General features: G+C 45.6%; 1 protein-coding gene across 2 annotated transcripts in view; it reads left to right on the forward strand.

The window, feature by feature from the left end:
* Positions 1 to 13,260, forward strand: part of LOC137304937 (complement C3-like) — a 61,619-nt gene extending 48,359 nt beyond the window's left edge. For both annotated transcript variants that reach the window (XM_067973720.1, XM_067973721.1), the window contains 4 exons: positions 849 to 930; positions 7,605 to 7,672; positions 8,343 to 8,462; positions 13,081 to 13,260. In XM_067973720.1, the coding sequence (XP_067829821.1) occupies positions 849 to 930; positions 7,605 to 7,672; positions 8,343 to 8,462; positions 13,081 to 13,085 (275 nt within the window). In that variant the 3' untranslated portion in view covers positions 13,086 to 13,260. The remainder of the gene's footprint in view (positions 1 to 848; positions 931 to 7,604; positions 7,673 to 8,342; positions 8,463 to 13,080) is intronic.
* The last annotated feature ends 11,106 nt before the right edge of the window (positions 13,261 to 24,366 follow it).

Here is a 24,366-nt window from a genome sequence, read left to right on the forward strand (position 1 = left end):
GGGTCGAGAACCAGAGGACACAGATTTAAGGTGATTGGCAAAAGAAACAAAGGCGACATGAGGAAAAACTTTTTTACGCAGCGAGTTGTAATGATCTGGACTGAGCTCCCTGAAAGGGCGGTGGAAGCAGATTCACTCATGGCTTTCAAAAAGGAATTGGATAAATACTTGAAGGGAAAAAATTTGCAGGGCTACGGGGAAAGCGCGGGGGAATGGGCCTAACTGGATTGCTCTTACAAAGAGCCGGCACGGGCTCGATGGGCCAAATAGCCTCCTCCTGTGCAGTAACCATTCTATGATTCTATGATCTAAATTAACATATTTACCTATTGAAACTGCGGATAAAGAAGCTTCATAGGTCATGTTAGTACAGTAGCATTCTAATGTCGGAAAGCACAATTTTACCCCACTAGAGAATTCAGTTGAGTAAAATGAGCGAATCCAGCGGCTTCTCTTAAACGAACAGAAGTCCTGATTTCCGCTTTAGGCCTCTACCCGCCTTCTCGTATCGCAAACCGAGAAATTCCGTCCGTGATTTTTCCATTTCGCTGGCCAAAAAGCCAAGGGGGGCGGGATTTTGAAACATTCGTGCGCCAAGCAGCGCTGAAGGCAGTACCATATCAGGCTGTTCCTTTATATGCAGCCGGGTGTGCAAATTTTTCCCCTGACAGTATTTATCCAATTCCCTTTTGAAAGTCACGACTGAATCTGCTTCCACTGCCCTTTCAGGCAGCGTGCTCCACATCTTTAGCGTAAAATGCGGTAGGGCAGGCGATCGGCAGAACCCACCCGGAAATTCTACCTCAAGGACATTTTCATGAGTTGTTCTTTTTCTCTCCACTATACAGCTCATGGTCACCTGGTAAGTCCTACATTTGACGGCAGCTTAATGTGGGAGCTAGATATCATTCCAGGAAATAAGACGTTCAGGTATAGTAGACTCACGCTCTCTGTATTTTAATTAGGCTCTAATTAGTCAAGAAGTGAAGATGATTGACACATTGCGATAGTGAGAACCTTTGTAAAATGCTGAAACCTTGAATGGTTTTTAAAGTTTTGTTTGCTTCCATAATCTACCATAGGCCGGATTTTGTTCTGAGCGGTAAACGACCAGGGCCCGTTAGACTTGAACCTGCCCGTAGACCTTTCATGGGCTTTTGCACTGCAAGTTCCTCTCATGGGGTCCTTAATCCAGCTTGCCGCCCACTCCAGGGCATCTGAGACCTGCGTGAACAGGGCTAGCAGCTGTGAATCCCCTTAAACAATCAGATTGAAGCTTGTTAATGAGCCGGGCAAGGAAAGACAGAGATAATAGAGACATAAGAAATAGGAGCAGGAGTGGGCCATACGGCCCCTCGAGCCTGCTGCACCATTTAATAAGGTCATGGCTGACCTTCGACCTCAACTCCACTTTCCCGCCTGATCCCCGTATCCCTTGATTCCCTTAGTGTCCAATAATCTATTGATCTCAATCTTGAATATACTCAATGACTGAGCATCCACAGCCCTCTGGGCTAGAGGATTCCAAAGATACTCAACTCTCTGAGTCAAGAAATTTTTCCTCATCTCTGTCCTATACGGCCGACAGAAAGAAAAAGTAAAAAAATAAAAACGTTAAATTTTTAAATTTTTAAAAAAATGACAATTAAAATCTGAAGGAATGTGACTCCACGCCTGTAAAAGTAACTTTTCAGTGCCAGAGATGTTGTTTGGCAGGCATTAAGACTTACCACGCCATTAAAATTTTGGTTACACTTAAAACACTTGACGTGCCTTTTTCTGGCGGGATTACTTCGTTTCCATCAGGGCAGCGCAGGAAATTTGCGGCATTGAATTAATTTCGATGGTGAGATGTCCTTCTCGCGAAGCTTCTGGAGGAGCAGGGCATCCGGGAGAAGATCTTCCAGATTTCCGCCTTTAACTCCGCACGTGCGGGCGCCAGAAGTTGCTGTGCCATTTGCACTGAAATAATGTTAACATCGCTGTTTATTTTAGAGCAAAATCTGGCCTCGTGTGTTGCTGTGTGTAGAGGGAATTAACATGTCCTGGGTTGGAATAATGCGGTTTTATTTTTTGCAACCTTAATTTTGGGTCACGGACCAGAGGACACAGGTTTAAGGTGATTGGCAAAGGAACCACAAGGTGACATGAGGGAAAACTTTTTCAGGCAGCGAGTGGTTAGGATCTGGAATGCACGGCCTGAAAGGGTGGTGGAGGCAGGGTCAATTGTGGCTTTCAAAAAGGAATCAGATAGGAACCTGAAGGAGAAAACTTTGCAGGGCTACGGGGAAAGAGCTGGGGAGTGGGACTAGCTGGATTGCTCTTGCAGAGAGCTGGCGCGGGCTCGATGGGCCGAATGGCCTCCTTCTGTGTCATAACCATTCTGTGATTCAATGGGGGTGATTTTAAACCCCAAGAATGGGTGGGTTGGAGGCGGGCGGGAGTTGAAAATAGTTGATTTTGGGTCACGACCGCAACCCGGCTTTATTTCCGGGTTTAACTGTTGGGGCGTAAAAGTCCAGGCTTCCCACTGGGAATGCAAAGTCCGAAAATTTTGTGGTTGCGACCCAAAAAAACAACCATTTTCAACTCCCACCCGCCCCCGACCCACCCGTTCTTGGGGTTTAAAATCACCCCCCATGCTTCTGATCTGATTCCATTCATCCCAATTGTGGAAAGCAAAACCCACCATTCTTGAGTGCTAACATTCCAGAATGAAGCTGCTTTCAAAGTAACCCATAATTTCAGTGCTTTTTTGAAAAGCACAGTGTAGACCACACCAAACACCCAGAGAGCAGCTGTCCATCTGCGGTTGTGCCCGGATCACATTGTGGGATGTTTACAATGTCATTATCGCAATGTGACCAAGAACCTTTGAATGGCCCTGAACGTTCGGAAGGTTTCTTTGGATCTATAACTTTGGTAGGACTTCAGCAGAATCATCAGAGAAATGGCTTAAATGTCTGAAATCGTCCGTTTTTAGCCATTTACCGAATTTTCTGGGGATCCTGCCAAGCTGGCGTCAAAGTTATTCTATAGATTATGGAACAGTTCCTGCAGGTTGGAGGGTGGCAAATTTTACCCCACTATTTAAAAAAGGAGGGAGAGAGAAAACAGGGAACTACAGACCGGTTAGCCGAACATCAGTAGTAGAGAAAATGCGAGAGTTTATTATAAAGGATGTGATAACAGGACACTTAGAAAATATCAACGGGATTAGACAAAGTCAACATGGATTTCTGAAAGGGAAATCATGTTTGACAAACCTACTGGAGTTTTTTGAGGAAGTAATTGGTAGAATAGATAAGGGAGAACCAGTGGATGTGGTTTATTTGGATTTTCAGAAGGCCTTTGATAAAGTCCCACATAAGAGGTTAATGTGCAAAATTAAAGCACATGGGATTGGTGGTAATATACTGGCATGGATTGAAAATTGATTAACAGACAGGAAACAGAGAGTAGGAATAAATGGTTCTTTTTCCGGGTGGCAGTTGGTGACTAGTGGGGTACCACAGGGATCAGTGCTTGGGCCCCAGCTATTCACAATATATATCAATGATTTGGATGAGGGAACCAAATGTAATATTTCTAAGTTTGCTGAGGACACAAAACTAGGTGGGATGGTGAGTTGTGAGGAGGATGCAAAGAGGCTTCAAGGCGATTTAGACAAGTTGAGTGAGTGGGCAAATACATGGCAGATGCAGTATAATGTGGATAAATGTGAAGTTATCCACTTCAGAAGGAAAAACAGAAAGGCAGAGTATTATTTAAATGGTGATAGATTGGGAAATGTTGATGTACAAAGGGACCTGGGTGTCCTTGTACACCAGTCACTCAAAGCAAACATGCAGGTGCAGCAAGCAGTTAGGAAGGCAAATGGTATGTTGGCCTTCATTGCAAGAGGATTTGAGTACAGGAGCAAGGATGTCTTACTGCAGTTATACAGGGCCTTGGTGAGACCACACATGGAGTATTGTGTGCAGTTTTGGTCTCCTTACCTAAGAAAAGAAATAATTGCCATCGAGGGAGTGCAGCGAAGGTTCACCAGACTGATTCCTGGGATGGCAGGACTGTCATATGAGGAGAGATTGGGTCGACTCGGCCTGTATTCACTCGAGTTTAGAAGAATGAGAGGGGATCTCATTGTAACATATAAAATTCTGACAGGGCTAGACAGACCAGATGCAGGGAGGACCATTCCTCTGGCTGGGGGTGTCCAGAACGAGGGGCCACAGTCTCAGGATACGGGGTAGGACATTTAGGACTGAGATGAGGAGAAATTTCTTCACTCAGAGGGTGGTGAACCTGTGGAATTCTCTACCACAGAAGGCAGTGGAGGCCAAGTCACTGAATATATTTAAGAAGGAGCTTGATAGATTTCTAGACACAAAAGGCATCAAGGGGTATGGGGAGAGAGCGGGAATATGGTATTGAGATAGAGGATCAGCCATGATCATATTGAATGGTGGAGCAGGCTTGAAGGGCCAAATGGCCTACTCCTGCTCCTATTTTCTATGTTTCTATGTTATGGCTGGAGAAAAGGATAAACTCAGCAGAATTTCCAGTGCAATATTTGATACAGAGATGTACCTTGCTAAAATCGGATGCAGGCGTCTATTCCATTAGAAGTCACTCAATTTCTATCTCCTATTTTTGCCTAGCTTTAGTGCCAGTCACTGCCATGTGTTACTATTGAACAGCAGCCGCTGAAATTCCATCCGGATTCTCCAGGACAGGTGGCTGAGCTTCCTCTTGCTCGAGATGGTTTATTACCTGGCACTAACGTGGCGTGAATGTTACCTGCTGCTAGTCAGCCCAAGCCTGGGTTTTATCCAGGTCCTGGTGTAGGCCTGCGTGGGAGGCTTCACAATCGGAGCAGTTGTGAATGGAGCTGCATGCTATCTGCAAACCGCCCCACCGCTGACATTCTGACGGAGGGAAGGTCACTGATGCGGCAGCTTGAGATGTTTGGGCCGAGGATGCTTCCCTGAGGAATTCTTGCAGTGATGTCCTGGGGCCATGATGACTGTTCCCCAGCGGTTCAAGAAGGCGGCTCACCACCACCTTCTCAAGGGCAATGAGGGATGGGCAATAAATGCCGGCCTCGCCAGCGACGCCCACATCCCATGAACGAATAAATTTTTAAAAATCACTACCACCTAGATTAGGGACTAGATTAGGGACTGCTTCTCCAGCGTTCTCTTGTTCCCCCGCCTAACTTTGGCAGAAGAGGCACAGAATCCTGGAATAATAAACTAAACACCATTTACACCATTCAGAATGTTACCAGAGCTCCAAGGATTAAATAGGTGATCGTGATTGCTGGGGAACAGCCCAGGACATCACTGCAAGAACTCATCAGGAAGTATCCTTGGCCCAAAGATCTCTAGCTGCCTCATCAGTGGCCTTCCCAGAATGTTAGGAGTGGGGCGGTTTGCTGATTCCATATTATGCAGAGAAATTACATAAACCAGGCTTATATTCCCTGGAATATAAAAGGTAAAGGTAAATTGCAAAGGGATATTGATAGATTAGGTGAATGGGCAAAACTGTGGCAAATGGAATTCAATGTAGACAAATGTGAGGTCATCCACTTTGGATCAAAAAAGGATAGAACAGGGTACTTTCTAAATGGTAATAAGTTAAAAACAGTGGATGTCCAAAGGGACTTAGGGGTTCAGGTACATAGATCATTGAAGTGTCATGAACAGGTGCAGAAAATAATCAAGAAGGCTAATGGAATGCGGGCCTTTATATCTAGAGGACTGGAGTACAAGGGGGCAGAAGTTATGCTGCAGCTATACAAAACCCTGGTTAGACCGCACCTGGAGTACTGTGAGCAGTTCTGGGCACCGCACCTTCGGAAGGACATATTGGCCTTGGAGGGAGTGCAGCGTAGGTTTACTAGAATGATACCCGGACTTCAAGGGTAAGTTACGAGGAGAGATTACACAAATTGGGGTTGTATTCTCTCGAGTTTAGAAGGTTAAGGGGTGATCTGATCGAAGTTTATAAGATATTAAGGGGAACAGATAGGGTGGATAGAGAGAAACTATTTCCGCTGGTTGGGGATTTTAGGAGTAGGGGGCACAGTCTAAAAATTAGAGCCAGATATTTCAGGAGTGAGATTAGAAAACATTTCTACACACAAAGGGTGGTAGAAGTTTGGAACTCTCTTCCACAAACTAGCTCAATTGCTAAATTTAATCTGAGATAGATAGCTTTTTGGCAACCAAAGGTATTAAGGGATATGGGCCAAAGGCAGGTATATGGAGTTAGATCACAGATCAGCCATGATCTTATCAAATGGCGGAGCAGGCACGAGGGGCTGAATGGCCTACTCCTGTTCCTATGTTCCTAAGGGGTGATTTGATTGTGGTTTTTAGGATTTTGAAATGAATTCATAGGGTAGATAGAGGGAAACTTTTTCTGCTGGTGGGGGAGTCCAGGAAAATGGGGACAAAACCTAAAATCAGAGCCAGGCCATTCAGGAGAGGAGTTAAGAAACACTTCTTCATGCAAAGCGTGGTAGAAGTGTGGAACACTCCCACAAAAGCAGTAGCTGCTAGCTCAATTAATAATGTTAAATCTGAAATCGATAGACCTTTGCTTGCCAACGTTATTAAGCGATATGGAGCCAAGTCAGGTGGATGGAGTTAGGATACAGGTCAGCCATGATCCAGTTGAATGGCGGAGCAGGCTCAAGGAGCTGAATGACCTCTTCCTGTTCCTATGTTCTTTCCACGGTTTCCGTGGCACTTCCACTGAAGTTACAACGAGAGACCTCCAGGAAATTGAGTCGGGAAAGAAACAGCCAAAATGATTGTGGTTCTTTCATTTTCTACATCTGATCTTGCTCATAAAATAGGGTGGATAGGGTGGTGAAGAAGGCATTCAGCATGCTTGGTTTCATTGGTCAGAACATTGAATACAGGAGTTGGGATGTCTTGTTGAAGTTGTACAAGACATTAGTAAGGCCACACTTGGAATACTGTGTACAGTTCTGGTCACCCTATTATAGAAAGGATATTGTTAAACTAGAAAGAGTGCAGAAAAGATTTACTAGGATGCTACCGGGACTTGATGGTTTGACTTATAGGGAGAGGTTGGATAGACTGAGACTTTTTTCCCTGGAGAGTAGGAGGTTTCGGGGTGATCTTATAGAAGTCTATAAAATAATGAGGGGCATAGATAAGGTAGATCGTCAAAATCTTTTCCCAAAGGTAGGGGAGTCTATAACGAGGGGACATAGATTTAAGGTGAGAGGGGAGAGATACAAAAGGGTCCAGAGGGGCAATTTTTTCACTCAAAGGGTGGTGAGTGTCTGGAACGAGCTGCCAGAGGCAGTAGTAGAGGCGGGTACAATTTTGTCTTTTAAAAAGCATTTGGACAGTTACATGGGTAAGATGGGTATAGAGGGATATGGGCCAAGTGCAGGCAATTGGGACTAGCTAAGTGGTATAAACTGGGCGACATGGACATGTTGGGCCGAAGGGCCTGTTTCCATGTTGTAAACTTCTGTTATTCTATGATTCTATAGCGAACTGAAAAGCGAAGATAGGCGTACACATGGTAATTTTAAGATTCTCCCTTTTCTCTTTCAGATTAATGTCTAACATTCATCCTCCCATCTCTTGGGTGATTCAGGCCCTCATTATGTCTGCAGAAGATGGTGAGCACACTCAATTGTAACGGACGTTTTAGTAAGGTAACTCATCCAGTTCAATGGAAAATAATGATCGGTCCCAGTCCCCTGAGTTGGCGTGAATAAAAGGTTGAGAAAATCGAGTTTGTCTTCAGAGGTTCTCCTGGTCGTTGGGGTGAATTTTCATTTTTACCTCTCGACGAAAAACAGGCGGCCCGTTTTACACCCCTTTGACACTCCGGGATGTACAACGGACGGCCTAGCCACTGCTGCCCATTTTCCACACAACGGAAAAATTAAAAACTCAACCCAATTCACCGTAACTGTGGTGGACAATGTGCAGGAGCCCCCTGGTGTAAATTGCTCTTTACCCCGGGGCTCCCGTGGATCTGGGCCAAAGTTCCAACGAGCGTCCGAGACAACCTCCGTGGAAACTGCGCCCGAAAGTGTCTGTTGATGGATGGTAAATGTACCACAGATACCTCCAATTGTGGAGAATTCTGATGCTGTGGGCACTCTGTTGGACGACTGCATGGACACATCTAAAGGCAATTCAACATTACATTATTTCAATTTTATATTGGATAAGATTTGAGCAGCAACGAGGCAGTTGACTTAACAGCAGTCTGGAACTACGATTTAATCAACGTCACTAACTATTATCTTGTAAATTCACTTGCATTTTTTATTTTTTAAGGACTATGTGTTGCTAAACCTAAGGTGGTTGAATTGGTTGGACGTGACTTCCAGTCCAGAATTTCACCAGTTGTGCAGATAATGGAAGAAGAAGCACATTCCCATGGAGACGACCAATTAGGTTGGCAAGTTTTAAACCAACACAACAAAAACTTGAATTTAGATAGCAGCTCTAATATAGTAAGATGTCCCAAGGTGCTTCACAGGAGCGATTATCAAACAAAATTTGACACCGAGCCACTTAAGGACATATTAGGACAGGTGACCAAAAGCTTGGTCAACGAGGTAGGTTTTAAGGAGCGTCTTAAAGAAGGAGAGAGAGGCAGAGAGGTTTAGGGAGGGAATTCCAGAGCTTAGGGCCTAGGCAGCTGAAGGCACGGCCGCCAATGGTGGAACGAAGGAAATGGGGGATTCATAAGAGGCCAGAATTGGAGAATTGGTGATCCTGCGGGGGGTTGTAGGACTGGAGGAGGTCACTGAGATAGGGAGGGGCGAGGCCACGGAGGGATTTGAAAACAAGGATGAGAATTTTTTCAATCGAGGCATTGCCGGACTGGGAGCCAATGTAGATCAGCAAGCACAGTGGGTGATGGGTGAACGGGACTTGGTGCAAGTTAGGATACGGGCAGCAGAGTTTTGGATGAGCTCAAGTATATGGAGGGCGGAAGGTGGGAGGCCGGCCAGGAGAGCCCTGGAATAGTCAAGTCTATAGGTAATAAAGGCATGGATGAGGGTTTCAGCAGCCGATGAGCTGAGGCGGGGCAGAGACGAGCGATGTTATGGAGGTGGAAGTAGGCAGTGGTAGTGATGGGGAGGACTTTGAAATATATCGCAGTTCCTTCATCGTCGCTGGGTCAAAATCCTGGAACTCTCTTCCTAACAGCACTGTGGGAGAACCTTCACCACACGGACTGCAGCGGTTCAAGAAGGCGGCTCACCGCCACCTTCTCAAGGGCAATTAGGGATGGGCAATAAATGCTGGCCTTGCCAGCGACGCCCACATCCCCATGAACGAATAAACAAAAATATGGGGTCAGAAGCTCAGCTCAGGGTCAGATAGACGCTAAGGTTGCCAGTGAGTCTGGTTCAACCTCAGTCAGTCGCCAGGGAGTACAATGTTTGAAAGGAAATATGTCGCATTGATAACCATGTAAAACTCTATAATATTATGTTTAAGTCTATACATTAATCTTCCCAAGAAGCATGGAGCACTGAAAGGAGTGTTTTCTGCCTCTTAGTTCATTTCTTTAATCAAGATGACTTGAATTCTTGGAGATTAGAGTATGTCATGTCCTTTTCCAATCACTACAGATTACTCGTCTTTGTAAATGTGAAGATTCATTACTAGACGTGCCATTGGTGAAATATGTGTATTTCAGCTTTGGAAGAAAAATGCAGACCATTTCTATTTCAATAAAAGGGAGTCCTGACATTAACCAATTCTCAACGCCATGAGATTTTATAATTGCATTCAAACAGTTTTAAATTGAAAGTAAGTACACTTTTCCCACTTACTGGAAGAAGCCATTAATTGCTGGGGAATGATATCCAGCAGTCTTTTCTGACCAACAGACACCATCACCCCTTCGACTGAGAGAGAAAGAGAGAGATAGTGATAGAATGAGAAAGGGAGGGGGCAGAGAGAGAGAGAGTGAGAGACAGAGAAAGGGAGAAGGAGACAAAGAGACAACGAAAGAGAGAGATGGTGACAGGTAGAGAAAGAGAGAAGGAGAGAGAGTGAGAGATAGTGACAGACAAAGGGAGAAGGAGACGAGAGAGAGATAGAGATTGTGACAGACAGAGAAAGGAAGAAGAAACAGAGAGAGAGAGATTGTGACAGACAGAGAAAGGGAGAAGAGACAGAGAGAGAGATTGTGACAGACAGAGAAAGGGAGAATAGACAGAGAGACAGAGAGATATAGTGACATACAGAGAAAGGAGAGAAGGAGAGAGAGAGAGATACTGACAGACAGAGAAAGGGAGAAGGAGACAGAGAGACAGAGATATAGTGACATGCAGAGAAAGGAGAGAAGGAGAGAGAGAGAGATACTGACAGACAGAGAAAGGGAGAAGGAGACAGAGAGACAGAGAGATAGAGTGACAGACAGAGAAAGGAAGAAGGAGAGAGAGAGGCAGAGAGATATAGTGTCAGACAGAGCAAGGGGAGAAGGAGAGAGAGAGAGATACTGACAGACAGAGAAAAGGAGAAGGAGACAGAGAGGCAGAGAGATATAGTGACAGACAGAGAAAGGGAGAAGGAGACAGAGAGGCAGTGAGATATAGTGACAGACAGAGCAAGGGGAGAAGGAGAGAGAGAGAGATACTGACAGACAGAGAAAAGGAGAAGGAGACAGAGAGAAAGAGAGATAGTGACAGACAGAGAAAGGGGAGAAGGAGAGAGAGAGATAGTGACAGACAGAGAAAGGGGAGAAGGAGACAGAGAGAGAGAGAGAGCGAACGAGAAGCTATCTGGGTGGAGTTAACATCATACAACTGGAAATACATGTTCCGATGACCTTCCCCATTAAAGCTTGGAGATGCTAAAGTAATTTTAGTGGCCTCACTGTTGCCATGACTGAAATCAGTCATGTTGCCAAAGACTCCGGACTCAGCCTTTCTGGGCTTATGTAGTTCACAAGGGGTGCATTTCCTGACCGAGACACCTAATATAAAAAAATCCATACACCTGGCCCTTTATTTACGTATTTTATCCATATTAGTTTTATACAGCATAAGTCAATCACTGTGCCTTCTAACGCTGTGGTGAGGCAGAAACATAAGAAGACGGCACAAAGCTGGGGTGGAATGTGAGCTGTGAGGAGGATGCAAAGAGGCTCCAATGTGATTTAGACAAGTTGGGTGAATGGGCAAGAACATAGCAGATGCAGTGTAACGTGGATAAATGTGAGGTTATCCACTTTGGTTTTAAAAACAGAAAGGCAGATTATTATCTGAATGGTGATAGATTGGGGGAAAAGGGGAGGTGCAATGAGACCTGGGTGCCCTTGTACACCAGTCGCTGAAAGCGAGCATTCAGGTGCAGCAAGCAGTTAGGAAGGCGAATGGTATGTTGGCCTTCATTGCAAGAGAAATTGAGTACAGGAGCAGGGATGTCTTACTGCAGTTATACAGAGCCTTGATGAGACCACATCTGGAGTATTGTGTGCAGTTTTGGTCTCCTTATCTGAGGAAGGATGCCCTTGCCATGGAGGGGGTGCAACGAAGGTTTACCAGACTGATTCCTGGGATGGCAGGACTGACGTATGAGGAGAGATTGGGTCGACTAGGCCTATATTCACTAGAGTTTAGAAGAATGAGAGGTGATCTCATCGAAACATATAAAATTCTAACAGGACTAGACAGACTAGATGCAGGGAGGATGTTCCCGATGGCTGGGGAGTCCAGAACCAGGGGTCACAGTCTCAGGATACGGGGTCGGCCATTTAGAACCGAGATGAGGAGAAATTTCTTCACTCAGAGGGTGGTGAACCTGTGGAATTCTCTACCACAGAAGACAGTGGAGGCCAAGTCATTAGATGTATTCAAGAAGGAGATGGATATATTTCTTAATGCTAAAGGGTTCAAGGGATATGGGGAAAAAGCGGGAACAGGGTACTGAGTTAGACGATCAGCTATGATCATTTTGAATGGCGGAGCAGGCCAGAAGGGCCGAATGGCCTACTCTTGCTCCTATTTTCTATGTTTCTATGCTTCTATTACGCACTGAGAGATCTGCACAGAGAAGAAGAGAGTAGAACAATGTGGTCCTGTAGGTTCAGAAATGACTATAGTTAGACGAGCTTGAGGAAGATTTCATCCTGTGGCCGTGCATTAGCGTCAACAGTAAACATACTGGGATATTCCTGTTTGACCGCTGTTTCTGTGATATTACAAATGCGGCTCGGCAGATTTTTCTTTTTGTTGGCTATTTCTAACGAAACTGTAAATATCTTTGAAAAGACTATCTTTGCGATTTTGCTGGATGCACCTTACAGAGGAAATCTTCAGGCAGGCACTTAACAATATCAACACAGAGAGACAAGGGAGTCAAAGGTTATAGTAGGTAGACGGGAAAGTAGGGTTGAGGTCACAATCAGATCAGCCACAATCTTATCAAATGGCAGAGCAGGCTTGAGGGGCCGAATGGCCTACTCTTGCCCTTAATTCGTATGTACCAAAAGAATTGCTACTAATATTTATTTTCAGTTGGACATTTTTACCATTTTGGGACAAACATTGAAAATCTTACCGCCATATTGTTACCAACGGGTTTCGGGGGTAATTTTAACCTAACTGGCTGGGCGGGAATCCCACAGGATCGGGTGGAACGCCCAATATTACTTGACGTTACTTCAATGCAGAGTAAAATCGGGGCGGGTGTAAAAGCAGCATTTGCACCTGATTTTGTCGGTTTCCTGCCGGGCGGGTTAGGTTAAAATCGCCCTCTACCAACTCCACTCCTATTTGTAAAAATCGCGTGAGAACATTCCTATGAAATTTCCCAGTGCGCCGCAAAACATTCCTTAGGCCGCAGAAGAACCTCCAAAGAAATGCCTGAAAAATAGCCCACTGCGAAACTTCATGCGATCGCTATGGCGCCTCTCTCACAAATGAAGCTGAAAGTAATTTCAGCGCAAATTATGACAAATATTCCTATTGCAGCCAGGTCAGAAAATACCGTCAGAAATAAAGCAACCTGTAAAGACGATGGCCGTCAAAACCTTCGATTTGCGTTTCAGATTAATGACCTCGGCCCGACGTCCTGAAGATGACTAAAGTGCGAAAGTGGAAACAGAGGCGCATTCTGCACAGTGGGATTCCTGGAAAGAGCAACAGTTTCAGGGAGGACAGCTGTAGGATAACCGGACAGAAAACGATATATGTTCAAATGGGAGGGAATAAAAAGATAACGTCGACAAGTAGCGATGTGTTGTTTTGTTTCATACATAACGGAATGGATTTAGCCAGCTCCGATATAACGGTGCTGAGAGACCCTCTGCACGGCTTGGCACAATGAGGATGTAAGAGGTCGATGAGGCTGATTTAATGCCACCAGGTTAAGTAATATTGGGGGTGAATTCGCAGGTTGTAACTTGCGGGCTTTTCGATCAGCCGATTGACGCATGCTTAAAAATGAACCAGTTTATTAATAATATAGGGGGTTAAATTGGTTAATGGAGGCCTTGCACCAGGTTTGCACTTCTCACCAGCAGGGGTGGGGGTCCAGATATTGAGTTGCTCGCACCTCTTAAAGGCAGCCTGCATCTCTTCAAGGCAGCCTGCACCTCTTATTCGCAAAATATAAGATATGGGTCCGCGCGGAGTCTGAATGGAGATCAGACGTAAAGCACAGAAGCAGGTCCCGCCCCTATGTTTACAAACTGTTGAGTTATGTTAAAACATTGAATAAAGGTTGCGCACTACTAAATCCCACATCTTCCAATTTGCATGCCAGACCTCACCAATCTGCTGATCTGATTTTGTACCGGGCCTGTGAGAGTGCGTGCACCAAGGTTCTCTGATGATGCATTAGAGGCCTTGGTGCAAGAGGTGGACAGAAGGAGGGGCATCCTATATCCGCAGGAGGGCAAAAGGCCCTCCAGACATATGCTCCTGAGGCAGTGGGAGGCAGTAGGGGACGAAGTCAATGCCAGGCGAATAGCACCACAAACATGGATGCAGAGCAGGAAGAAGTTCAATTCATTGTCAAAGTGAGTGAGGTCAACTGTCAAGTGGCACCTCCTACCAACTGCACCACACACTACACCCCACATCACCCACCTACCAACAAACTCTTTCAACCAGTACTCAACTTTCCCAATCAGATGCTTCCTCTCACCCTCACACATTACCACTGTTGCAAGCCGCACACCCACAACTCACAGGTCACACACACAGGCAGCTATTCAACCATGACAGGCACATCACCCAGACATCCTGCAGGACATTCACCGACACACGTCCCGCTTTCTTGCAGGAGAAAGTAGCACATAACAGGAGGCAGCGAGTGGCAGTGGCATTTAGCCCCTCGAGTCTGGTTCCGCCATTCAATGAGATCATGGTTGATCTGTGACCTAACTCCATATACCCGCCTTAGCCCCATATCCCTTAATACCCTTGGTTCACAGAAATCTATCAATCTCAGATTTAAAATTAACAATTGAGCTAGCGTCAACTGCCGTTTGCGGAAGAGCGTTCCAAACGTCTCCCACCCTTTGCGTGTAGAAGCATTTCCTGACTTCACTCCTGCAAGTCCTGGCTCTAAATGTTAGTCCATGTCCCCTAGTCCTTTTATTCAAGTATAGGAGACCTCCAAAAACAGTTACAAATGCATCAGCAGCCAGAAGCAATAATCCGTCAACTAACCTGTAAATCCTGCATGGTCCCTTTAAATAGCGCTGGGTGGGGTGGGTGGGGGTCCTCCAGGCCATCTAAGACATGTTCAGCTGGTCGTGGTTAAGACAGTGCATTGTCTGGAGCATTGAGTGCCAAAATGGTGTCTATCCCTTTAAATCAGCGTTGCACACTGATTGAACGCACATTCTCCCTACTTTACACGCTGCTGGCGTTCGTTATCTGCGCCTGCGCTAACCCCTTTACCAAGATTGGTCATACACGCACAACAGCAATGCGATGCATAACCAGTTAATGGGTTTCTCCGTATTTTTTAAGTCTGTTTTTAGTTTCAATTTTTGGTTGACGTTCAATCATAACTTTAGATGAAATTGTTATGTTTTCACGATGTTTTACAATTCACCAGGTAAATGTGTATTTGATTGGTGGGATACAACACTGTACAAAGACACTGACAAAAATGGTTCAAATTGTGCTGAGATGGGATGATTTAGGATTGCATTGCCGTCCTGCCCTCCGCCCCCACAATCTCATGATGTTGCTTTGCCTATTGAAGTCTACCTTTATCGATTTCCAGTTTGTTTCCAGCATGCTGTTTCCTGAATCATTGTATACCAGTTGTGTGCTTTTATTAATCCGACAGATTACCAGGTTGCACGTCCCAGCTCCATGGACTCTTCATGTGCACACTGTAAGAAAATGTAAGGACATGCACAACACCAGTTTATAGTCCAACAGTTTTATTTGAAATCACAAGCTTTCGGAGCTTTCCTCCTTCGTCAGGTGAGTGAAGGTTTCTAAAAACGCATAGCATATATAGTCAGAGAACAATGCCTGGTGATTACAGATAATTTTTCCAACTGTCCCCTATCACACCTCGGCTGGGAGACGACCACAGCAATCAAAGGAGTCGTTGGTGTTCAGACAGGTTAGCCACGGAAAACATTACATCCCAGAATACTGAACGCACAATGGGTCAGATCACAAAGACAGAGAGAGAAAGAGACCCGAAAGGCAGAGAGAGAGAGAGAATGACCAGTTGTATTAAAAACAGATAACATTTGTTCGCTGGTGGGGTTACATGTAGCGTGACATGAACCCAAGATCCCGGTTGAGGCCGTCCTCATGGGTGCGGAAATTGGCTATCAATTTCTGCTCAACGATTTTGCGTTGTCGTGTGTCTCGAAGGCATTGTTCTCTGACTATATATGCTATGCATTTTTAGAACCATTCACTCACCTGACGAAGGAGGAAAGCTCCGAAAGCTTGTGATTTCAAATAAAACTGTTGGACTATAACCTGGTGTTGTGCAAGTCTTTACATTTGTCCACCCCAGTCCATCACCGGCATCTCCACATCATGGCCTGTAAGAAAATGTAAGACCGTCACCTGCTATCGACAGATGGCACTTCACCCTTAGCTTCATACAACCGTATAAACTAAATGGTACAATTTTAAAGGGGGTGCTGTAGTGGGTGGTGGTGTGTGTCAGCTTCATCTCTGACTTCTGAGCGGTCCGAATCGCTCCCACTCCCTGGGTTCTAGACCTTGGACTTATTTGGGGGTTGTGACAAAGTGCAGCAGACAACTGGTTTTGGTGCAAGAAACTTTAACCTTTATTCAAGAGAGGAAATACAACACAACAATCTTAACACTCTAATAAAATGGGGAACACTTCAGTACACACGAGGGAAATTACTGTAGAAAGATACCTCACCCCTCCCAAATCCCACTGTACTAGTTAGGTTGGACTCTAAAGGACCAGGGATAATGCTCACCAAACGAAACCTTGACAGTAATTCACCCAGAGGTAAGTCAGAAATAGATTGTAGAGTGGTAACTTTGCGGGTCTTCGGTTTTCTCCCGAGTTGGTTCTCTTTGGTCGCGGTGGCTCAATATCACCCGGTTGGTTGGTGGTAATATTCGGTTGGTTGTTTCGTAAGGCCCTTGTTGCCGCGAGGTGTCTGTTGGTCACTGGGACTGTTGCTCTGGTTTCTTCTAGAGCTGCTGTCCTTCCCTGTCGAACTGCTTTCCTTGTTGTCTGCTGGAAACTGCTCTTCTTTTCCAGACACAGGCAGAACCAAGACAAGCAGCCCAGCAAAGCCAGCAAGCCAGAGAGAGAGAGAGCTTTCGCCTTGAGCCTGTCTCTCTTACAATGGTCTGTTTAAAACAGTTCTTACAAAGTTCTTTGATGGCCTTTTGATGGTCCCAATCATATTGAAAATTGCTTCTCCCAATGTGTCATTGTTTTAATTCTGATTTAGAGCTTGTCACATAAGGCTTCCTTTTGTATCCAACGTCCTAGGTGTTGATGGTTTTGCTTTAAACAAAGGCATGGCCCCACCATGTCTGGAAAAAGTTGCCTCTTTCAATGGGAGTGATTGTCGACCCCCTGCGGTCGGTTTTGCATTAAAACAGAGACGTGTATGAAGCTCCACGGTGTGTGTGTTGTTGATTTCGTCTGGTGACCTCTCACCTATCCTTCCATCTTAGGATTTTAGTCAGGGTCCAAAGATTTTCCATACTCAGGGAAAAGGTGAATTTCTTTAGGGTTTTTCTCTGAGTTTATTGGGGGATCTGTGAATTTTGAGAATCTTACAGTGCAGGAACACAGGGACCTGGGGGTGTATGTACACAAATCGTTGAAGGTGGCAGGGCAAGTTGAGAAGGCTGTTAAAAAGGCATCCTTGGCTTTATAAACAGAGGCATAGGGGGTGATTTTAACCCCCAAGAACGGGTGGGTTGGGGACGGGTGGGAGTTGAAAATAATTGTTTTTTTTGGGTCGCAACTGCGAAATTTTCAGACTTTGCATTCCCAGTGGGAAACCTGGACTTTGACGCGCCCGAGTTAAATCTGGAAATTAAGTCAGCTTTCCGTCATGACCAAAAAGCAACTATTTTCAACTCCCATCCGCCCCCAACCCACCTGTTCTTGAGGGTTAAAATCACCCCCCGCCCCCATTGAGTACAAAAGCAAGGAAGTTATGCTAAGTGTTTATAAAACTCTTTTAAGGCCACAGCTGGAGTATTGTGTCCAATTCTGGGCACCGCACTTTAAGAAGGATGTTAAGGCCTTGGAGAGGGTAAAGGGAGATTTACTAGAATGGTACGAGGGATGCAGGACCTTAGTTATGTGGAGAGACTGGAGAAGCTGGGATTGTCCTCCTTAGAGCAGAGAAGGTTAAGGAGAGATTTGATAGAAGTGTTCAGAATTATGAAGGGTTTGATAGAGTAAATAAGGAGAAACTGTTTCCAGTGGCAGAAGGGTCGGTAACCAGTGGACACAGATTTAAGGTAAATTGGCAAAAGAACCAGAGACAACATAAGGAAAATAAAATTTACGCAGCCACTTGTTCTGATCTGGAATGCACTGCTTGAAAGGGCGGTGGAAGCAGATTCAACAGTAACTTTCAAAAGGGAATTGGATAAATACTTGAAGGGGAAAAATTTGCAGGGCTATGGGGAAAGAGGAGCCCTGGGGCGGGGAGGAGGGACAAACAGGGGAGTGGGACTAATTGGACAGCTCTTTTAAAGAGCCGGCACAGGCACAATGGGTCGAATGGCCGCCTTCTGTATCGCAGCTCGCATTCACTGCTATTTAGTGAAAAAGAAAGTAGCGCTGCTCCCTGGAGGTTCAGTGAAGAGTTCAGGCAAACTGAACAAGAGAGTTCCAATTTCAACTCCAAGTCTGTGCTGAGATATCAGATATCAAGAGGGACAATGACCAAAATAATTCGGACTGGAGGGAGAAAAGCAGATGATTCTCGCTGGAAAGCGCAGGTGGGTGAAAGTGGACACGGGCGGGCGACGCAAAAACAGGTGGAATCTCACTTGCCGTCCGTTATACCACACACCCAGTGCTATTGAATTCAGTGGGACTGAGTATCGGACGGAGCGTATAATGGGCGACTGATCTGGTACCGCTTCTTTTGCGTCGCCCGCCTGCGTCCAATTTCACCCCAACGTGTTCAATTTGGGACAGGATAGGTTTCCACCTTTACTTTTATGTCCTTAACATTCACATTCGCTACCAAGGAATAGTCGTGAGGAACAACGATTTAGACGAGATACAAGAGGATGACTCCACTCACAGAACGTAGAAGAACTTTTGTTAAGTAAGGGTATTAAGGGTTACAGAACCAAGACAGGTAGGTGGAGTTCAGATTCAGATCAGCCATGATCTGATTGAATGGCGGAACAGGTTCGAGGGGCAGAATGGCCTCCTCCTGTTCCTATGTTCTTATAAGATCTTGCAGTAATATTTCATTAGCGATCTGCTACTATTGACTCCATTGAAAAGATTGCAAACACTTTACATGATCATCTCTTTATCGCCTGGTAACTAACTCACCGTTCTTACGACCATACGATCATATGAATTAAGAGCAGGAGTAGGCCATTCAGCCCCTCGAGCCTGCTCTTCCATTTGATAAGATCATGGCTGATCTGATTGTGACCTCAACCTTACTTTCCAGTCTACCTATTATAACCTTTGACTCCCTTGTTAATCAGGAATCTATCTAACTCAGCCTTAAAAATATTCACTGACCCTGCCTCCACCACTCACTGGGGAAGGGAGTTCCACAGACTCACGACCCTCTGAGAGAAAAAAATTCTCCTCATCTCTGTCTTAAATGGGAGACCCTTTATTTTTAAACTGTGGCCCTTCGTTCTAGTCTCTCCCACAAGGGGAAACATCCCCTCAGCATCTACCCCTTCTAGTCCCCTCAGGATCTTATATGTTTCAATAAGATTACCTCTCATTCTTCTAAACTCCAGTGTATACAGGCCTAACTTGTCCAACCTTTCCTCATAAGATAACCCCCTCATCCCAGGAATCAGTCGAGTGAACCTTCTCTGAACTGCCTCCAGAGCAATTATGTCCTTTCCTAAATAAGGAGACCAAAACTGCACACAGTATTCTAGATGTGGTCTCACCAATGCCCTGTACAACTGTAGCAAAACATCTCTACTTTTATATTCCATTCCCCTTGCAATAAATGACAACATTCCATTTGCCTTCCTAATCACTTGCTGTACCTGCATACAAACTTCATATTCAAATTGGTTTCCAGCTGATCCTTGTGGTGCTTGTTGATCATCAGTTCCATGCCAACACTTTGCGCTCGGTGCAGTATTACGTGGAGATTCACAATCCATCAAGGCCCATTACTGACCTCAGTGTGTCCTTGGTGATTCTTCAAGAAGACAAGGTGGGCTGGAGGAAGAGGTCTGGCCAATGTTGCACATCCTTCACCTTCTGCATTTGGATTGGCGTTTTCTCCTAGTATTTATTTGCTTTCCTGACACGATGGAAGGTCTAGTCACCCGTGCCGCTCTCGGGACAACTAGTGCAATGATCTGTCAAACGGCCGATTCTCCTTTCATCCCAGCCTTGCCTTCCAAGAGGACATGGCCGAACGCAGATCCATGCCATCAAGTCCTGACAGTAGTGATCTTCAACCATTTGGTACCATTGCCAATTAGATTAGAAGAAAGGAATAGAAGGATGAAGTAAGGTGGGAGGAGACTCGTGTTGACCATAAACACCAACATAGACCTGTTGGGCCGAATGGCCTGTTTCTGTGTTGTAAATTCCATGTAATTCTATGGAGGCTGTGCTATGGAGGGGTACATTTTCTGGCCCTGCTCATAAACTGAGCAGGGTTAGCAAAGAGTGCTAGACTCTCCTGGAGAAAGGCTCCCATCAGGGACTCGATGGAACCAAACACTAATCAAACCTGAGGGGAAGCGAGATAAACACATGAGGGAGAAAGGAAGAGAAAGATATGCTGATAGGATGAGACAAAGTAGGGAGGGAGGAGGCTCGTGTGGAGCATAAACACCGGCACGGACCAGGTGGGCTAAATGGCCTGTTTCAGTGCTGTAAATTCTATGTGATTCTATGTAAAACGACTGCTTCCCACGAATTTCCTCCGGAGTTACGACAGGAGAGAGGTAGAACCCTCATCAAACTGCAGGGCTGCTGTAATCCTACCTTGGAGCTGGATTCAGACAACGCAACCAAAGATCAGCGGGCAGTGTTTCTGTTCACCATTCTTCTTTTTGCAAATACTGCAGGTCAAAATGTGCATGGGAGAGACCATTATTGGCCTGTGTAGATTCTGGGGAAACCATGAGACTTTGTGACCATCCGAAGACTCTGTGCCAAAATAAACCCAGCGATCATGGTTTTCTGTTACCTCTGCAAACACCTTGTTGGATAGTAACCAGGGGGTGATTACCCGGAGTTCAAAGAGTAAATTTACTTCTTCAGCTTGGTGAGACGGAAGTCCTTCTCACAAAAACCAAGACGCTCATGGTTTTCCATTCATGCAAACCAACAGAAAATCAGGTGTAGCTTGATTTAGTGACAAGGGTTTCTGCTCGGCTACTTCTTATGGTCCAACACCGAAGAAGAAAATCAGTCCCCATTCAGTACCAGAAATGATACTCATCACTGTACTGAGTGTCACTCTCAGTATTTCCACTGGCAGGAGGGTCGGTAACCAGAGGACGCAGATTTAAGGTCATTGGCAAAAGAACCAGAGGGGGGGAGATGAGGAGAATTTTTTTTTTAACCCAGCGAGTTGTTGCGATTTGGAATTCACTTCCCGAAAGGGCGGTGGAAGAAGGGGGAACTCTCAAATGGGGAATTGGATAAATACTTGAAGGGGAAAGAGCAGTGCGACTAATCGGATAGCTCTTTCAACGAGCCAGCACTGGTGCGATGGGGCGAATGGCCTCTTTCTGTGCCGTATCATTCAATGATTCTATGATTTCGAATTGAACTTTTTATTCGAATGAAATCACAGTTCAATTAATGGACAGGAATTTCCCCAGCCATCGTCATTCAATGAATAAGCTACATGTCACACAACAGATTAATGCTTTCGGTGATAGTCAACAAAACATTTAACAGAAAAGAGGTTCCCCAGTGGGGCAGTGGGGATGCAAATCATAGTAGGAACAGCACAGGAGGAGGCCATTCAGCCCATCGTGCCTGTGCCAGGGACATATTGATGACAAATATGGACTTTGATTATATTAAAATAAAACTACATGCAAGTGTTACGTAACGTGATTCGCCCTCGTTATTTAGGCCATGGGTTGAGGGTTACGATCGGTAATGTTGTGGGCGAACACATGCCAAGCTGTCTGAGCTGTTTTCCCCCACAGGTCTGAACCTATTTGTGGTAAATAGGTTAATGTCTAAAATAATGCAGAGAGGAATTTGGAGCAAGTGCGTTTGGCATTCATTGCAAGACAGCGCTGGTCAAGTAGCCCAAGTAGACAGGGGCAAATTGCTTTCGATGTCACCTTCCATTTGCACGTCTCTTCTCCTACATCACAACACTTCAAAAAGTACTTCATTGGCTGTAAAGCCCTTTGGGACGTCCTGAGGAGGTGACAGGCCTGAGGTAAATGCAAATTCTTTCTTTTTTCTGGGAGGCGATTTTCATGTTTAACTGTGTTTTAGTGGAGCTTAAGCTGAGTGATCGCCAAACTTTGAGTACTTGTCTCTCGGCACATTGCAGCACAGGTGGTACTTTATGGCACTGGGATACTGAGGGGCTCTCTCCAGGTTTTGCGTGGTCCATATTTTTGGACTGTCGGCGCTGGTCTCCCAGCGCACTTTGTGTGGATCTCCAAGAGTGCAGAAGTCTGCGGCTTTGCCTTAAAAGTGCAAGTGCGTCACCGTAAAGCTGTATTGCTCTCCCCTGCTGGGGCAAAAGAAAAAGGTTAGTTCGGCGACCAGTTTCGGAGAAAATGTGGGAGAATGACTACGGACTCTGGTGGTTCACAAGATGCAGACGGGGCCATTGTCTCAAGCTGTGGGGCTGGACAGGCTTAATGCTCCAAGTTCTCGATAACTATTAGCAGGTGATAGGGCGAGATGAAGAGGGGTTGGGAGGAGGCTCGCATGGAGTGTAAACGCCGGCAGAGACCGGTTGGGCCGAATGGCCTGTTTCGGTGCTGTAGGCACGATGTCGTAGGAGTATCTCAGAATGGCTCAACCAATGGTGTCACCTAAGACAGAGCTAAGATCAGGGAGTTACCATGCGGATCATTATTGGAAGATAAAGTAAGTCATGCCACATCAGGAGACAATTTTAACCTAACCCACCCATTGGAAACTGATGGGACCAGTGAAACACTGGTTTTACAACCCGCCCTAATATCACTCTCTGTTGAAGCCGATATCAGGCGTGTCATAAAACCAACATTTCACCCTATTCCGTGGGATTCCCATCCGGCCAGTTAGGTTAAAATCACCCCCCGCCTATAGAATCTTACAGTATAGAAGGAGGCCACTCGGCCCATCGCGCTTGTGCCGGATATATACATATATGCTTAATGTACTACGCCGTTTGATGGTGTTACTGCGCGGTATGAAACTTGTAGCGGCCATCGCCCAGTTTCATTTGAAATGAATGGAAGGACAATCCGACGGGTTCTGTCACCAGCGTGCAAACTCCTTGGCCGAATTTTCCTCTCTGCGCTCCACTCAGGCCCTGCTTAGCGTCCAGGTGGTATATAGAGGAAGATCTAGCCCAAGGGCGCAGCGAGAGAAAACTGATCATGCGACAACAGAGAGAAAAAAAAATAACACAGGCCAGGGACGGAAGCCATATCTCCCGACATTATCTCTTCCTGGGAGAAAACAGACCAGCCGGTGAAAGGACGGAGGCCTGAAGAGAAGTTATTGACTGAGTTAACAGGTGGGAGGGAGTTACACGTCACATAATCGGGCAGGCAAGCGGGAGGAGCAAGTCTTTGGAGGATAACTGCAAACAAAAAAATAAAACACTAAACAACAGCAACAACAACTTGCATTTATATAGCGCCTTTAACGTAGTAAAATGTCCCAAGGCGCTTCACAGGAGCGATTTTCGAACAAAATTTGACACCGAGCCACATAAGGAGATATTAGGACAGGAGCTTGGTCAAAGAGATAGGTTTTAAGGAGGGACTTAAAGCAAGAGAGAGAAGTGGAGAGGCGGAGAGGTTTAGGGAGGGAATTTTATAGCTTAGGGCCTAGGTAGCTGAAGGCACGACCGCCAATGGTGGAGCGATGGAAATCGGGGGTGCGCAAGAGGCCAGAATTGAAGGAGCACAGAGATCTCGGAGGGCTGTAGGGCTGGAGGAGGTTACAGAGATAGGGAGGAGGTGTGAGGCCACAAGGAGGGGCAGACATCTGTCTTCTGGAGGGGGAACGAGACGGGACGTTCCATACCGGCCGTCCTTTATGCACCCTGCCACTGACTTCAATAGCACTGAATGTCGACCGTGGCCTATAAGAGGCGGCCACTGCCATTCTGCCCGTTTTGTGCTACTAGCCAAGATGAGTTTTATTCCCAGACACTCACCATCTCAGCAAGTGAACCCAAACAATTGCTCCACTAAAGCCACCATGGGAACCAACTGCAAAAACTTCGCATTGAAATATATCAACTGAAAACTTCCAAATGCTGTTATCGGACTCTGGACCGAATTGGGACCTTTGAAAGGAAGTTTGATGGGAAAATGATTATCACTGCGTGCCATTTGCCTCTGAAGTCATCAGGATGCACGGGAGCGAAATAGTTAAAAGTACTGTTTGCCGTTAAATGTTGAAACTATTCCACAATTAATGAGTAACTGAACGTCAATATTGACCGCGAGACCCT

The sequence above is a fragment of the Heptranchias perlo genome, chromosome 39, assembly GCF_035084215.1.
Source record: "Heptranchias perlo isolate sHepPer1 chromosome 39, sHepPer1.hap1, whole genome shotgun sequence".
Taxonomy (NCBI): Eukaryota; Metazoa; Chordata; class Chondrichthyes; order Hexanchiformes; family Hexanchidae; genus Heptranchias; species Heptranchias perlo.